At 37.1% G+C, this 17,856-nt stretch overlaps 1 protein-coding gene across 3 annotated transcripts in view; it reads left to right on the forward strand.

Moving 5' to 3' along the window:
* The window catches only part of nrg3b (neuregulin 3b), a 540,638-nt gene that overhangs the window by 509,323 nt on the left and 13,459 nt on the right, over positions 1-17,856 (forward strand). For 2 of the 3 annotated variants that reach the window (XM_029120092.2, XM_029120093.2), the window contains exons 6-8: positions 847-973; positions 9,921-10,018; positions 10,658-10,813. In XM_029120092.2, the coding sequence (XP_028975925.1) occupies positions 847-973; positions 9,921-10,018; positions 10,658-10,813 (381 nt within the window). Of the gene's footprint in view, positions 1-846; positions 974-9,920; positions 10,019-10,657; positions 10,814-11,839; positions 11,922-17,856 lie in introns of all 3 variants that reach the window. The other variant, XM_029120094.2, reaches the window with a different exon arrangement.

Below are 17,856 nucleotides of genomic sequence, written 5' to 3' on the forward strand. Positions count from 1 at the left end.
TATTCTGAACAATATAAAAAAGTGTTTTAACAGATTGTATTTGTGTTTTGAGGCTCGGAACGACATGTCATGTCAACCACCCAACAATCACTGTGAGATAAGCCTTTACAGTGTGCATGTAGAGCTGACAAAACACATAGCAAGTGAAGGAGGGTGATGTCTTCACAAGCACTACAAATGGCAACATCCAATGGGAGCTCACCTTCCCCAAACAGCATTGCTAATTCATTGTGCAAAGTAAACAAACGCTCGGGTACCTAATGGACATTTTAAGCTACAGCACTTTGATTAAACGTTCCATAAAAAAATAAATAAGAGGTTGCTTCCTTTTTTACTTCTTCGTTTCAGCCCCAAGCACCTTTACTTCTCCACAAGCATAGCTCTCTGCAAATAGTATAACAGCCATTACTGGCATTGGAACATAAAAGCATTCGCCTCAAAGCGTCATCTACTATAATCCAGTGGCCACTTAATTAAATATTATTTTACATGGCTGCAACATATTCAGCCTTGGGTGGAATGAAAGAGAAGACGCTTACCATTGGAATTGACATTTTTATTCACTCATGTAGCATAAGGCGTGCCGTTTAAAGGTGTGTAACAGTTCAATAAAAAGTGATAACACCCATTGTAATTGCTGTGACAGAGCATACAAATAACTGGATTATCTGCTCAACAAAATCTCATCAAGAAGCAACAAGGTTCCACTGAGACATGAATGCAGCTAAAATAGCATGATATAGCACTTTAACCCAAAGCTATACAGTATACTGTAAAATAGGCCTATCTGGGGACCATGAAAGCTGAAGATAGAGCATTGTATTATGTATCTCTCGCCCTCTGCAGGAGACACAGGGAAAAGCTCTGGGAGCACTTCTCTGAAAGCCGGAACCTGAGGGACTGCAGTATCAACGCCTCTGGGCTCATGTCTAAATCCAGCCCCAGGTCTCATTGCGCTCAGCAGCTTCAGAAGGTGAGATATGAATTGATAACCAGCTTTTCTCATTTAATTATTTGAGTACATTACTTTAACAGTAATATTTACCAGTATATATAACAGTAATATATAATATATATTTGGTCAGATGTAAAATTTATTCTGCAATCTCTATTGTCCTGGTGGAATCCTTTTTGAATCCTTTTATAAAGGTAGAACCTTTTGGAACACGCTTTGCCATACCAAAAAAAAAAAATCCTCCCTTATGTTCTGAAACACCCAACTTGGTTAATTAACACAACATCTTTAAATGTTTATACAATATAATATAGCATATTTAAAAGTAATATTTTTATTACTTTTAAATCATTATGGTATATTTTGTCATCGAAGACAACTGTTTCATTCATACAATACCATAAATATGGTTGGACAAAAAAACATAAAAACAATGCAGTGGTTGAAGCATTGTCCCAAATGCTGCGGAAATTAGACTATAATGCTGACCCAACACATACATTACAGGACACATTAATTGTTAATTACTCTAATAATGTATGTAATCCATTGATGATTCAATTAATGATTAAATTAAGTGTAGGTAAAATTAAATTAAACCAAATTTAAATTATATCTTTACACAGCCAAGAATATAGGATTGATTGAGAACATTTTAGTAAACAAATTTAAACCAAACAACCAAGCATTTGTTGTGCATACTTGCTGTATTAACACACAGACATTTAATTAGACATTCAGTGATAGAGCAGGACAACAGAAAAGGTAACTTTCAGTAACTCTCTGATCACAAATAATGACAATAAATTATTGAATCATATCGGTACTGGAAAATTGGTCATACCCCTAACAATACTGTGTGAGTGTTAGGCACACCCCTAGGATTTCTGATCTTTTGATTGTAGCCAGCTCTTGACTTTGGATAACATTAGTGCAGGAACTGACAAATCGCACATGTTAATCGCACTATGTTAATCAAAATGTATGTCTTGTACCATTGAAATAGCCTATCCCAGATGTCCCAGACGGCTCCTTTGCATTAAAAAGGACCAAGTAAAGCACCGATTGTAGCAAAAAAAAATACATGGAGGATGGTATGTGGCCTTTTTGATGTTTGATCATGAAAATTAAGTTCAATTACATCCAATATAGCTTTTGCCAGCCCCTTCAACATACTATCAGTTGAACATAATGACAAAGATTTAACTGCAATGTTAGGCTACAAGTCAGTGTTAGCGAAACGCTGTATATTCACAGCTGTCCCCCAGATGTGAGCATACGTTAAAATGTTGGATGCAGAAAACATGTGGGGTAATATTTGTAATGATCTTTGTGTAGAATAGGGTGATGGGACTTTTCCACTGCATTTTTATTGGCTGAAAAAAGGTTATGTTGGTCAAAGTGTTCCTCCAGAACGTCCAGGAATTTGAGCGGAAGTCTCTGGGTACAATACACGTGATGTGTACCATCTCAGAAACCTGTGCAATATATCCAATGATTAATTGGTTATATTCGTGTAGAAAGTTGTATGCTATTTATCTTTGTGTATGGTCTAAACTAAACAAATTAATCAAGTGGCACTTTAGGGTTGAATGGCTTATACAATTAGAATAGTGTTATTTAACTTTGGCTCCTGGTGAAACCTTTTAGTTTAAATTTGTGTGGACTCATTCCTGTTAAGCGCTTGATTTTCTAAAGGAACCATTTCTATTCAATGGGTCCAATTTTAAGTATTTGGGATTTGTGGGGGAACCTTTAAGGTAGGAACCTTGTTGGAACCCTGTTATGCATGTTTTGCAACCTCTAAACAAGACACATTTCTAAGACTAAATAGTTCTGACTGCATTGTCCCCTACCAATGAAATCCGAAGTGGGACATTGTAACATGTTCTGTCTGTTCCTTCATTCATTAACCTGTGTCAGAGGTGATTTCTCTGGCTCTACTATGCATATTTTGACCAACCTTGCGTGAATGATGTCTTACTGTTGATCTTTAAAACCTACTTGATTTGCACAAGCAGAGATATAAAAAGGCCATTGTGTATTGAAAATTTGATGCCCAAGCTAATCTGCTGCATAGACCAGTGGTCAGAACAGCCGCCCTGGCATCCAAAGGCTGTCAGTTTACGGCCAGGTTGAGGCTATACCTTATTTATTTATTTTTTATAAAAATGTGCCTACTCATTCAAAACAACACTCAACTCAAAAAGATGTAAATGCATACACCAGGAATCTGATTGATGTTAAGTGGTTACTAGGGTGCTATAGAGAATTATCATTATGAGTGAATGCAGTGATGTTTATTGTTATAGTATGCCATTAACTTTAGTTCTGTAATGTAGCACATTGAGACAAAACATGAGTGAACACATCTTAATGATGTTGAGTCAGCATTTAAAAAATATGTTGACTGACGCAAGTGAAGATACAATAAATCCTTCTACACTTTTGCATGTTTCTACATAGAACATTTGCTTGCTGCGCTAAGATACTACGATACTACGTAACTCTGGAAAACGTACATATATACTGTGATGTCACGAGAGGCTGTGTCCTGGAAGGGTGCTACATTCCCCTGAGATGGCTGCAACCATGAACAACTATGGCTCTATCTGCTGGTGGAGTCGGGAACTCCACCCCTCAAAACATGGCATTCCCGCACACCTGAGACTGATCAGGGTCTGATGACCTGAAGGGTTTAAGGACTAGAGACATAGTTAGTGGGTTTTTTCTTTTTATGTTGGGAGGCAAGCTGCGGGTTGTGCATTCGGGGAAGGACCAGACCGCTCCAGTATCGCTTCCAGCGAGGAATACAGAAGGCTAGAAACACCACTAGACGTTTGAAGGACTTACAGCTGGAATGGCCTCGGCTACGGCCCCGATAAAGTAAGATTGAAAGTACGCTTTATATATTTACCTGAGGAAATCAGGATTATGATTTCACCCTAAAGAAGAAGCATCATTTAAGTTTTCTGTTGAAGATCAGCCTGACCCTGAGATACCCCTTCTGTATTTGAGATACCCTTTTTGTAATAAAATCCTTGTTTATAGTTGAGCTTTGTGTCCTTGCACTAATTGAACAATCCCGCTGAGAGCTGTGTAGCCTCTCATGACATCACAATACCCATTAAAGCGATTGATCAATGGTTATGCTAGTACTATGGGTAATTACAGCAGAATTTGGTGACATGTTAAGTGAATCCTTGTCTTTTTATGTCATAATCATTGCTAGTACTATTAATCGTATAATGAAGAATATTTCAAATGTTTTAATTTTCAAGGATGCTTTTTCTTTGCAGTGTACACACTTAATATATTTAATACAAATGACATTTACACAGACTGGTGAGCAAGAATAACCATCTAAATGCTGAGCATTCAATAAGCCACTGGACCTATTAGATAAGATGCCACTGCTTTATATTAGTTTATACTGTATCTTCCTTCATAAAAACATTTCCAGTTTTATTTTTTACACAAGGACTGCTCAAAGAACATTCTCAGAGGGGTTCCTTCAGGAATGTATTTGACCTGGAAATGTTCTGCCGGCGTGGCAATTTTTAGAACCTTAAATGTTTCTTCAAGGTGTACCATTATTTTTATGAATCCTCCTTATGTTATTAAAGGCTGTAGACAAATGTGGTCAAAGTTTCCTGTTCTTGACCTCATGGGACATTTTTGGGATTCATGTGCATTTTATACTCCATTGTTCTTTTTTATTATAATTTTTTTGTCAAATGAAACCTCTGCTGGATAATACAAAAAGTTGTTTTTTGGCAAGCTCTTTTCGCTTTATCAATTGCACGTCATTCCGTTTCAGTCCATTCACACATTCTCGTTTTCGTTAGTTCTGTCTGGGATTTCTCTTTCCCTTGCTCTTGATTTATTTATTTTGTTTGTTATTCTGTGTTTGTTTTCATATAGTGCTGTGAGGAAGTAAGTACAATCCCAATGAGTTTTTTTATTATTTTTGATTTACATGTTTTGATATGGATTTTCTGTCTTCTTTTTTACACTGTTGACAGATAAAGCTGACCTAATTTAACAAATAGCATGGAAAATGACATTGTGCAATCATTTATGCAGTTACGATAAAGAGAAATGCTATATTGTGTGTAAAAAGAATACACCCCTACCTTTATCATCTAATGAAACAATTACACAAATATTAGAGAGTTACTTGAAGTCTGCATAAAGATCAGCAACTTGGTTTGGTCTTAATCAAATAACCTGTAATGAATCAAGTGAATACCTTTCCAATATAGACCGCAGTTAATCTACCGAGGACAGGCCATGCCACCAAAGATCTAAAGTTGCTCAAAGAAGTCTCTAAAAGCCCCATCAAAGGATCTATATTACAGGCACCTCTTGCCCCAAAAACTGTCAGAAAGAGACTGGACAAAGGAAGAAGTCTCCACTATAAAAAGGTTTGCCAGAGACCTGGGTGAATTAAACTTTGAACAATGTGTTCTGAAAAGAGAAGTCAAAGTTGAGTTGTTTTGCCACAATGGCAGACAAACAAAAACCTGCTTAACAGAAGAACTCCATACATACCATACAGCTCTGTAACCGGGGCAATATGGTTAGGGACTGCTTTGCTGCCTAAGTGCCTGGACAGATTGTTATTATTGGGTAAACCAATTCCACATTGTAACAAATAATAATATATAGAATTTCTGTATAGAATTTGAGGCCATCTGTCCAAAAATCTGAAGCTAAATTGAAAATGTATTTTGCTATAGGACATTGACTTATAAAAGAGAGAAGGTAGGTTATAGAACAGCAAAGTCTGGTTCTTAATCCTTTAGAGAGGGGCAAGAAATTCTAAAACATCACATAGTTTAATGAGTTCTGTAAGGAAGAGTTGGCAGAAATTCCTTACAGTTGATGTGAAACATTTATATACATTTTACAATAAATGCCTACAAAATGTTATTTGAACCAAAGAGGGCAATGCTAGCTTTTCCAGCTAGGGGTGTAGTTATTCTTACAGACAAGGAATTTTTGGCTTATCTGTGCATTTTTGTGAAATACATTATTGTATGTTTTGTGTATAGATTTTTTGTTATCAGGTTACCTTTATAGTGCTGAATTGAAGAACAAATATGCATATACAAAAATATAGATGGGGTGTAGTCAGTTGTATTTGCTGTATTACACTCAATGTATATTTACAAGTATTCTGTACATAACACATGCAGAAATGGTATTGATAGGCATGATATCATTGTTTTTAAAAAGGCAACTAAACTAGCGAGACATAGACATTACTGTTAAAACGATTGGAATTGTGCTGGAGAGAGAGCCAAGCTACAACTGCATCAACCCCAGCTGAGTGTGCGAGAGGGTGGTCAAAATGTTCCAATTTTCTTGTGCTGGTGAAGAACAAGCTTTAACTGTTCCCTACGGGAGTCAATGGTGTTAGGAAATAGAAGAGAGAGGGAGCTTATCGTCAATGAGAGCTCCAAACCTACTTGAAGGGTTTTTCCTAAATGGAACCCTGTGAACTTGTGCACTATAGTATTCACTGTGCAATATATAATAAATAGGGGCTGTTTGTCACGCTACCTATAGTGTACATCCCTGCCAGTGTGCATCGCAGTGTGCCTAGCGTGTGTCAAGGCTCCCAGTACCTGGGCCTTGTTTTAAGATAACGGTTACAGTTCTGATAATGGTTTTGAAATGCATAAATACATTCACCTAAAGGATTATTAGGAACACCATATTAAAACTGTGTTTGACCCCCTTTCACCTTCAGAACTGCCTTAATTCTACAAGGTGCTGAAAGCATTCTTTAGAAATGTTGGCCCATATTGATAGGATAGCATCTTGCAGTTGATGGAGATTTGTGGGATGCACATCCAGGGCACGTAGCTCCCGTTCCACCACATCCCAAAGATGCTCTATTGGGTTGAGAACTGGTGACTGTGGGGGCCATTTCAGTACAGTGAACTCATTGTCATGTTCAAGAAACCAATTTGAAATGATTAGAGCTTTGTGACATGATGCATTATCCTGCCGGATCAGAGGATGGGTACATGGTGGTCATAAAGGGATGGACATGATCAGAAACAATGCTTAGGTAGGCCGTGGCATTTAAACGATGCCCAATTGGCACAAAGGGGCCTAAAGTGTGCCAAGAAAACATCCCCCACACCATTACACCACCACCACCAGCCTCCACAGTGGTAACAAGGCATGATGGATCCGTGTTCTCATTCTGTTTACGCCAAATTCTGACTCTACCATCTAAATGTCTCAACAGAAATCGAGACTCATCAGACCAGGCAACATTCTTCCAGTCTTCAACTGTCCAATTTTGGTGAGCTCGTGCAAATTGCAGCCTCTTTTTCCTATTTGTAGAGATGAGTGGTACCCGGTGGGGTCTTCTGCTGTTGTAGCCCATCCGCCTCAAGGTTGTGCGTGTTGTGGCTTCACAAATGCTTTGCTGCATACCTCGGTTGTAACGAGTGATTATTTCAGTCAAAGTTGCTTTTCTATCAGCTTGAATCAGTCGACCCTTTCTCCTCTGACCTCTAGCATCAACAAGGCATTTTTGCCCACAGGACTGCCGCATACTGGATGTTTTTCCCTTTTCACACCATTCTTTGCTTAAATCACCTTTTTCCTATTCTGACTTTCAGTTTGGAGTTGAGAAGATTGTCTTGACCAGGACCACACCCCTAAATGCATTGATTGGTTGATTAGATAATTGCATTCATGAGAAATTGAACAGGTGTTCCTAATAATCCTTCAGGTGAGTGTATAATCTTGTCTGGGATTCATTCCTGACCACAGTTGAAAGTGCTTGGCGAGTAGCCAGAGAGTGTAATCATAAAGTGTCGACTCCCAGACCTCTTGATATTATATGTCTGTCATGCATTAACATCACACCAAGTTTGAATGTTTCTTTAGACTCCATTAACCATTGTGTTATACTGAGTAACTTTTCTTAAGTTTTCCACAAATAGCATCTATGAACTGTATTGCTTTTGCCATTGGCCATTTTAACAGCTTATTAGCCATTAATGAAAATCCACCAGAAATAATCGCAATATAACAGTAAACCGTTTCATTTTAGGCTTATAACATAGCTACTGAAAGTTTTAGCCAGCAAAGTTTTTGTCTATCCTGAACAAATCCACTTTTTTGCCACTGGACTTATTAACAGCTAATTACCCATTCTTGAATGACATTGATACAGTATCTATCAATATAGGTGACGATAACTTACTTTTCAAGTGAAAAGACGAGAGAATCGTGGAATCCACCAGAAATAGTCGCAATACTGTATAACCGTAAACAGTTTTAGTTGAGGCTTATTATAACATAGCTACTGAATGTTGTAGCCAGCTAGGTTTTTGTCTATCCTGACCCAATAAGCAAGCCTGAACGCATACTTCGAAAATCCACAAGAAATAGTTGCACTATAACCGTAAAGTTTTATTGCGGCCCGCAATTTAAAAAAGTAATATCGCTGTACTCACTGGATTCGAACTCTGGTCTCCCACATGAGTGGTACTGTCTATAACCACTACACCAAGGAACTACACAATTCTCTAGACACCATTCAGCATTGTGTTAAACTTTTTTTTTTTTAATTAAGTTTACCTCCACCACAAATAGTGTTTATGAACTATGGCTTTTGCCCCTGGCCGTTTTAACAGCTTGTTAGTCAGTAATAGGTTTACTAGTATCTACTACTGAATAGTCATAAAAAATTAGCAATTGCTAGCGAGACTGAAGTGGAACTTTTCCCTCTCAAAGCTATTTCATTTCATGGCACAAAAACATTAATGGCACAAAAACATTTGTGAATGATATTGATACAATAAATATAGGTGACGATAACTGACTTTCTTGTCAAATGAAAAGACTAGAGATTTGTGGAAATCCCAACTCTTTTACTGCCCAAGGGGTTTTGATAAAGCCTATATTATTACCCCCAAAGGCATGCACAGATGCGTACCTTTGAAAATCCTCCAGAAAGAGTTGCAATATAACCGTAAACAGTTTTAGTTTAGGCTTACTACAATATAGCTACTGGATATTGTATGTAGTCAGCAAAATGTTTGTCTATCCTGAACTAAGAAGCATGCATGGAATTTGTACTTAGATAATCCCAAAGAAATAGTCGCAATACTGTATAACCCTATTTTTTTACTTACTATGACGTAGATAATGAAGGTTATAGCCAGCAACGTTTTTGTCTATCTGGAACAAGTCTAAATCTGTCTGTTATGATTGTGAGGAGATTTGATCGCGGAACCTACTGTATAGCTTGCAGTTCTGCTTCTCTAACCACTAAGCTATTTAACAAGGTAGGTTAGTCAGACACTCGCTCAGTCAGTCAGTAAGAGACATTTGCTATTCTAGGTCGGCTCCGCTCACACGGTCCGGCAAAAACTAAAAGCTACATAAAGATATGTCATCAAGGAATTCTGTACATAAAATATTCTTCCTATAGCCTTGACACTTCATTTTGGCAGACATGAGTAAAAGTTTTTTAACAACATAAGATCTAGCAAAGAACAACACAAAATTTCACAGGAAGTATGTCATACCAAAAGCATGGTGGGGATAGTGACATAGTTGTGGTGCTGCTTTGCTGCATTAGGACCAGGATGACTTGCCATAATTGAAGGAACGATTAATTCTGCTCTGTATTTAGAAAAATCTTAAGGAAAATATCAGGCCATCTGTCCACCAGCTGTAGCTGAAGCACACTTGGGTGTTGCATAACATTGTTAATGAAATAAATTAAATGAGATTTGGAATGTTGCAATTTTTTCACTAAGGTTCCCTTTATTTCACAAGGTTTTGATTGAAGATCTAATAACATTCAGTGTAGAAAATGTATGTTTGCGCATGTAGGCTTGTGTACGTGTATTCAGTATGTTATTATGTGTAAACTGTTGCCATGTAGTCTTAATTTATATCGTAGTTGTGCTTTTTTTCAATGCAGTGCTGCAAATCTCCTCAAGGGGGCAGCAGTCTGACAGCTGACACACCCACAGCAACTCCTACTGTCACTAGAACACTCCCCAAAGGCAAACGTTTCAGGTACTTGTACAGTAGAAAATTTCTTGTTCTTCCAGCCATAATTTAAATAGGCTCTTCCACTCTACGGAAGGGGATGCAGCAAAGTAAGAATTTGAATCATCCCACAATATGGCACAATATGTTAGTGTCAAAAAAATAAACAGCGCCTTCGTGGAATGTCAAAGAGATTTATGGTGATTGTAATTGGTAATAAACATGTTAATATGCATCTAGGCTCCAGTGCCATGCACAAACGCCTTTATCTGCATCTCTAAAAGCAGTCCATATTGGGACATTCCTGTTTGATTTACAGTTTTACTGAGTTTGCAGCGAACATGAAAATAACACTGATGTCTTCACAACAGATGGGGAAATAAATATTTATTAATCTTTCAATAATGTTGGAATTGCAATTGTGTTGGTATATGATCCCCGCCATAATGTGTTTCCTGTTCCTCTTTGTTGATTTTGTACAGACTTCCCCCTAGTCCTCCAAAACAAAAACAATCATCACTGTTGTTGGGAATTAGAATGTACAGGGTGCTTCTTCAGCCTTTATATAACCATGGATCAATTTACCCATTTCTTACAAATTTGTGAGCTTTTGAATATTTTGATTTGTCCTGTTTTCTATGTATTTTTTTTACATGGCTTTCACAGGAGTAGCTCCCTGTCCATCAGTCCAGCCCAAAGACACCCAGACACTCATCACTTCAAGACCCCACCAATCTCTCGAGGACCAAGGGCTGCGGGTCCTGTCTATAGGCATCTGCAGGAGGTGGATTCTACTGAGACTGAGGCAGAGTCTTTAAAACGGTAAGCACCATTTCTTGTTTCCTTAAAGAAAAAATCACTACCAAACCAGGTTCAGGTGTGGGGATTTGGATGCACTGCTCTGTCTGTTTCAGTAGGCTGTTTTCGTTTGGCAGGTGAGATTTCAGGTTGATGATCACATGACCTTTGTTCCCCATTAAGCTATTTTGAACTATTCGTGTATTTGTAGTAATTTTCTTATTTAACAATGTATGGCACGGGTGTCAAGCCAGTTTCACGGAGGGCCGAGTGTCTGCAGGTTTTTGGTTTTTCCAATGAATTGGTTCCTAGTTTAGGCCTAAACAACCAGGTGAGGGTAGATACTAAAAAATTACTGATCTAATTAATTAATCAAGTACAAGGTAAGAGCGAAAGCCTGCAGACACTCGGCCCCCCATGGAACCGGTTTGACACCTCTGCTGTATGGGAAGAGCAAAATATAGTCCCTCCTAACAACATTATAAGGTACAGATTCAGAACATGCTAAGCTGTGAGTATTTACCATGATTCTGCATGATTAGACCTGCGTTTGAAATGCATTGAATCAGGAATCTTTACAAAACAGCCTCTTAACAATTAGCTCTGCATTTAGTTTAAGTGCCCACCACTACTGAAAACACATTCAAATATACCTAGTTGGCAGGGGTTCAAGAACGCAATTCAGCCATTCAGTTACACAGATCGGGGAAGTCCAAAGCAAGATTGAATAGAGTGGTCAACAAATCCCACTGGAACTTTTGCTGCTGAGGAGTGTTTGTCAAATAAGAGGACACGATTAGGGAGCAACCATAGAAAGCACGGTCAGTCGTGTCAAAAGCATTTCTAAAACCCTTGGAATAGATAGTTTTGTTCCTGATAAACACACACAATTCAGATGCAAAAGATAAAACCTCTTGCTGTCCCAAAATGTATTCCATGTCAGCTTTTAAAATTAGCAAGTACCAAAATATTGTTTTTAAGGCTGTTTGTACCTCAGATTCAACATTCAACAACGAAAGGCTCTTATAATAATCATGACCAATAATGCAGATGCAGATGGAAAAACAGAAGCAGAGAGACGAAGCTAAGATGCAGTGATTCATGTGCTGAAGTGAGCCAACGAGACACTGAGGTTAGTGTGCCAAGGTCTGACGGTAGTATGTAGAGTGCAAAATGATAACATACTGTAGCCAGGCCAACACTGTGCTTGTCAGCTACTGTTTTAAATTAGATCTACTAGTGGTAAAATGATAGTGGTAAAATGGCTGTAGAACAATCATACCACATCAGTGATAATACTAACTATTAACCCAACACCTGAAGACATTTGGGGCAACCCCAACTGAGTTATCAGAGAGACAAATGAATGCACATCTAATTGAAAGTTTTCTTAATTTGGGTTTTATTGTTAATGAACTGCACTTCGATACTTGTATACTTTGCTCTCCAGCTGACAAACTGCTCCCTAAGCAGAGAATCTTAATTATTTTGAGGCCCTATACCGTGCAGCCTTCTTTATGTGGGTAGAAGTATCCATGATAGGCATTCCCATAATACTAAAATTAAATGCTAAAATATTATGATACTTCAGGATATTAGCCTTTACGTATAGTGGTCACGTTTGTTAAGAACATACCCGGGTTCCCTAGACAAGATTTTAGCTGGCGCCCCTTGCATCGCAGCCAATTCCCCCACCGATCACTGTGTTCATACACTGACTACGTAGCTTCATGTCTTTGAGATTTTCTTAATTTTAGAAAAAAGAAAACCCCCAAAAATTGGAAACTATTATAGTAACAAGTGACATAAAACAAATTTTAAATAAGAGTATTATATAAAAATAATGATGCATTGTTCTTCAACCTTACTCGCCTTGCCTTTCTTGCAGCAAAGTCATATATGACATCATCAGCTGTTGAGACCACATGATTTATACTAATGATGGAAAGTCCACAGAGACAGTATTGCACCGTAGTAGATCTCAGGTAGGCTTTAATCTGTTTGAGCTTAGAGAAGCTCCTTTCAGCATCAGCCACTGTAACAGGAAGAGGGGCAGTGATTCTCAGAGGTACCCAGATATTGGGGTACATTTCTTTCAGTTTCTTCTTGTGCAGAAAGGTCAAGAGTTCCATGATTGTCATGTTTTCTGATGGCAAATGTGGAAGATTTTGCATTTCTACAGCAAGTTCCCAGCCATCAATATCTGGCACTCCATCATGGCTTAGAGCTATGCTCAAGGTTTCACACTGCTCTAGCAACTCTTTATTTGACATGTTAGGAATGTTGAGGAGCACACCAAATGTATCATTCACCTGTCCAAGGCTTTGATATATCAAGTAAAGAGAGGGCTGTATCCACTACCATTTAAAAAAAAAAACATTTTGGTTTCTTTTGCCCAGGTAATGTGTGCGACTGGCAGCTCCACTTTCCACACTGCCAACATGCTGCTTCATCACTGGATCAAATTTGTCCATTTTCTCTTTGTCTGGTTTGTTTAATGTGTCTGTGGACCCCCTTACAGCCATGTTTCTTTCAGCTGAGGACTGAGTTATTGCCTCCAATCTGGTAAGAACTTCACGCCACCAGTTTCTCTCAGCCTCAGTGAGTGCTATCTCTTGCTTGTCTATTGTTAGCCCCTTTGCAAGACGGACCTCCAATACCTTACATGTTGCCATGTGTGTATTGTGCTCCTGGCTATCCTCATGGGCCTTGAGCAAGTGGCTTGCATTTTTCCAGTCCCTTATTAAACCTTCTCTATTCAATTTGAAATTTCTCTGAGAAAATATTTTGCAGCAGAAGCAGTAGAAACTATCATTCTTTTTGAGTACATTAGCCAACTTCTTTAGATTTTTTTTTCTCCACTGCTGACACCTCCTGTCTTTTTGTTTCAGAAATGTGAAACTGTTTTTTATTTGATACGGTCCCGAGTACAAACACTGTTCTTAACTTATTAGTTAAAACTGATGGCCAGTAAATAGGGTCTATTGGTGCAGCCTTTTTGTAGATGCCTGATGCTGCATCACTGGGCTGTGATGAGGTAGAGGGGACAGGAGTGTTTGATGCTGCATCACTGGTCTTGTGCTGAGGAAGAGAAGATGTCTGCAGGTGGCCCAGTATATGCAGGTGTGGGATTCAAGTACTTCAAAAGGGATTCTGAAGCGAGGAGTCTATGTGGCCATTGGGTATTCCATTAAAAAAGTTGCTGATGATGAAACTATACAACAATAGCACCTAAGCCACATTATAGCCTAAACATAAATAGTAAGAGCGGGTTTCAGCATTGAAGCTACTACAGGCCGGAATGCAATTTTTTTCTACTTATATCCATTGTTGCAAGCAATATGACATCTATGGTTTTTCCTTTCCTCTAAACGTGGCCAACTTGAAACATCATTCACACAAAGTAAAATCACAACCCTGATCATGTGTACCAAATGTAATCTCACTGAGTGAAAAAGAACGGATTGTGTAATTGCTATTATGCCACCACTGTTTACACCTTAAGCACCAAACAATGTAACTAGTTAGTTGTTAGAATATTTCAGAATGTAATAAATGTAGCCTAATTGTATGGTAAATATAACTGAATGAACGTTTCAGTCTTCCCCAGCGCAGAGCGTATTAATTTTGCTTCTTGTAAGATAATGATGGGGTCAGAACAGATAATAATTAGCATTTTCAAAGGTATGTTTACTTAAGTATGTGTATTAGCATTAGTGATTGAGCAAACTATTTATCTTAGAATTGTTTAACTTTGATGATCAAAAGACTATTAATGGTGGCAATAATAAAACTAATACCTTTCATGATTTTCATTTCTTTGGAAAATACTCTCCAAATCCTTACTGTAAAAATATGTTGACTTTGGTAGGGCATGGGCATATAACCTACGGTAGGGCATGGGCATATAACCTAACCTGATTTAAGATAAACTAACGCTAGCTTAAACTGAGGATAGTTAAACATATTTCTGTTAGCTAATGTTACTAGCTAGCTAATGTTGTTAGCATTCATCGCGAACGTTAACGTTGTTAGCTATTTTTAATTGACTCTGCTAGCTAGTTTTTTAATTACATTAATCATGGCAACATTGTTTTCCACAAGATATTTGCATGTTGTAGCAATTCTTTGCACAAATAAAAACAGTGGATTAACTTACTTACTGAGCATAGATTAGCTACTGCGGCTGGAAAACATGGCACTGTATCAAAAGGCAAATTATTAACAGCTAAACTGGTTGTTATAATGTTCGTCATCACAATCATTTTAGATGAAGTAACTACCTAGCTAACATTGTTTGTATTTTTGCTAACCATAGCATTGCTAGCTATTTTTATTGCCCCTGCTAACTGTTGTTTTGAATGAAATAATCATGGCAACATAGCAGTCCACTAAATATTTGAATTTTAGGGGTGTAACGATCCCTGCAAATCCTCGATTCAATTCAACTCGATTTTCAGGTCACGATTCAACTTGATTTTGAATGATCTACTTTTTTCATTGCTGGCTACACTGCTGTTAAGACCATTGGCCCTGTTTTGTAAATAAAATTTTATTTTATTAAAATAACTTTTATTTAAATACAGTGTAAAAATAACAAAAATATAGATCATGTATATTGAACAACTCGCAAAAATAGAACAATAATTTAAAAAATATATATTTGGTGGCAACTAGGTCTAGAAGTTGTTGCCTGTTTTAATAAAACTATTTACACAGTGGCATTTATTTGGCTGCAGATCCATTGCCATAAACTTTGCTATTGCATTTTTTATTTATTTGGCACAAGTTAAGTTTAATGGTAGTTTGGCTCTAAATGTAGCTGGGATAGTAGGTTGAGTGTGCGTTTTCTTTTCACTTTTATCAATTTCTTTGTGATGCTCACTCTCAATTATCCATTATCTAAAACTTCATGAATCACCTACCAGACTACTAATAAAAGCCACTAGCTACTAACTAATGAGGCAATATGAATTCCATGTACAGAATAGTGTGTTGCATTACGGGTTAAAGAGGGACTAGAAAATATAGTTTTGCTGGATATAGTGCCCCATGATTTCAATTTTACAGTATTTTGTATAATACATTTTAAATATTATGATGTCTGGTCTGTTGCAAATGGTATTTCATGATTTGCAACTTGTCTGCTAAAGTTTGTTTATCGAACAAAGTCAGATACAGTTGTCAAAATGAGTGACTCAAAGACACAAAGGTAATCAAGATTTGAACTTCCGGTCAGATTGGTGAATTGTCTTGTTCAATCATCTTTGGTCGCAGAGACATTTGGTTCCAAAAGCCAGTGGAATGAAAACAAAAATGGCTGCGCCAATAGACAGTAATTAGCCAAACAAGCTCAATGTAAGCTTCATAAAGGTGTTTTTCACTGATCGTTTTTTACTATTACTAAATATGGAAGAATCAGACTTCATTATTTTCCAAAGTCTTTGGTTAAATAGTGAATAATCACATGAAGGCATTATTAACACATCGGATAGTTAGCACATTTTATTGATACAAAAAGTAGAGTAATACTCAGGAAGATAACACATCTTAGAAGGTTGCTCAATAATTATTCAGTATACCTTTAATAGTACAACTGGTCTAACTAGTTTTAAAATATAATTTTAACCAGTTTAAATCAGAATACTGCTTCATATCTAATAACCAACATGGTGTTTATGGACTGCTGTGGTGGCAATTTTTGTTGTCATAATATACTATTCTATTTACGCTAATTAGCATACATGAAATCAAGTACCGTTTCATAAATTGCAGTGGGTATAGCCTAAATGTGTGAAACAAAGTTGGTTTTGTGTCTGTAGCTCAAACGGTTCAAAAGATACAGCCTAATAGGTCATTAGCGGTAAATATGCTAATTAGCATATGTAAAATCAATAAAGGTTTCATTACATGAACTGGGGATAGTCTAAACTTTTGAATGAGAGTTGTTTTTCTTCTGTAGCTCGAAAGGTTCGAAAGATACAGCCTAATAACAAATTATTACTGAATATGCTAATCAGCATAGGTAAAGATACAGCCTAATAGCTAGTCAACACTACTTATGCTCATTACGCTTATTAGCATCTGTAAAATCAATAAACGTTTCATCATATGAACTGAGCATAGGTTAAACGTGTGAAACAAAGTTGGTTTCATGTCTGTAACATGAACGCTTCAAGAGTCATTCTCAGTTATAACCTAATGATGTAAATTAGCAATTATACAGTCAATTGTTTATAAACATGTAATATAATTATTATTTAGGAAACATGAAACATGTTAATTTATGCAATATTTGAATGTTTATTATTACAAAAGTAAACAGTATAAAAAATCTGAATACAAGCAATTCTGCACTTAGAATTGTTGACTTTTTTACCATTCAAGTCTATGGACACTTTTTTTTCCCATTGAAATACATTGGTGTCTCATTTAAATATTGATATAGTTAAAACAAATATAATAGCCATCAAAAAGATCTGCTCAAGCAACCTGAGTTCAAGCATTTGGGATGTTTTGGAGTTGGTTTCGTGTTTATAGCTTTTACCATGTAGGCTCTAGATCTGGAGGAATAATAATAAGCGGTAGTAGTATGGGAGAAACTTATAGTTGTGCTTTGCCTTTGGTAAGCACACCTAATTACTGGATAAGTAAATTTCCTGAAGAAAATGTGGTGTGCTTGCGATCTGTTTAAAAATTGTTTACCTATTGAAAGGTTTGGAGTCTGTATTTTTAAAGGTTCAAGAGATACGGTTGGTGAGGGTAATTATCATAAATTAGCATACATGACATAGTTAAAGCTCATAAAAGTTTTACCAATCGCAGATTTCGTGTCTGTAGCTTGGACAGTTCAAAATATGCAGCTTATTAGATTATTAACACTATTAATGCTAATTAGCAATTGATAAAGGTTTCATTATATGAACTGGGGATTATCTGTAACAGCTCCCTGTTATGTTGTGATCATCATGTATACTGCAACTCATGCAAATCGACAATGTTATTTTGGCCTGCGAAAATAATATTCTATTTGCCTTCTCCTGTCACTTTCAGTGGGAAAGCATTAA

This window comes from Esox lucius, chromosome 5, assembly GCF_011004845.1.
Source record: "Esox lucius isolate fEsoLuc1 chromosome 5, fEsoLuc1.pri, whole genome shotgun sequence".
In the NCBI taxonomy this organism is placed as follows: domain Eukaryota; kingdom Metazoa; phylum Chordata; class Actinopteri; order Esociformes; family Esocidae; genus Esox; species Esox lucius.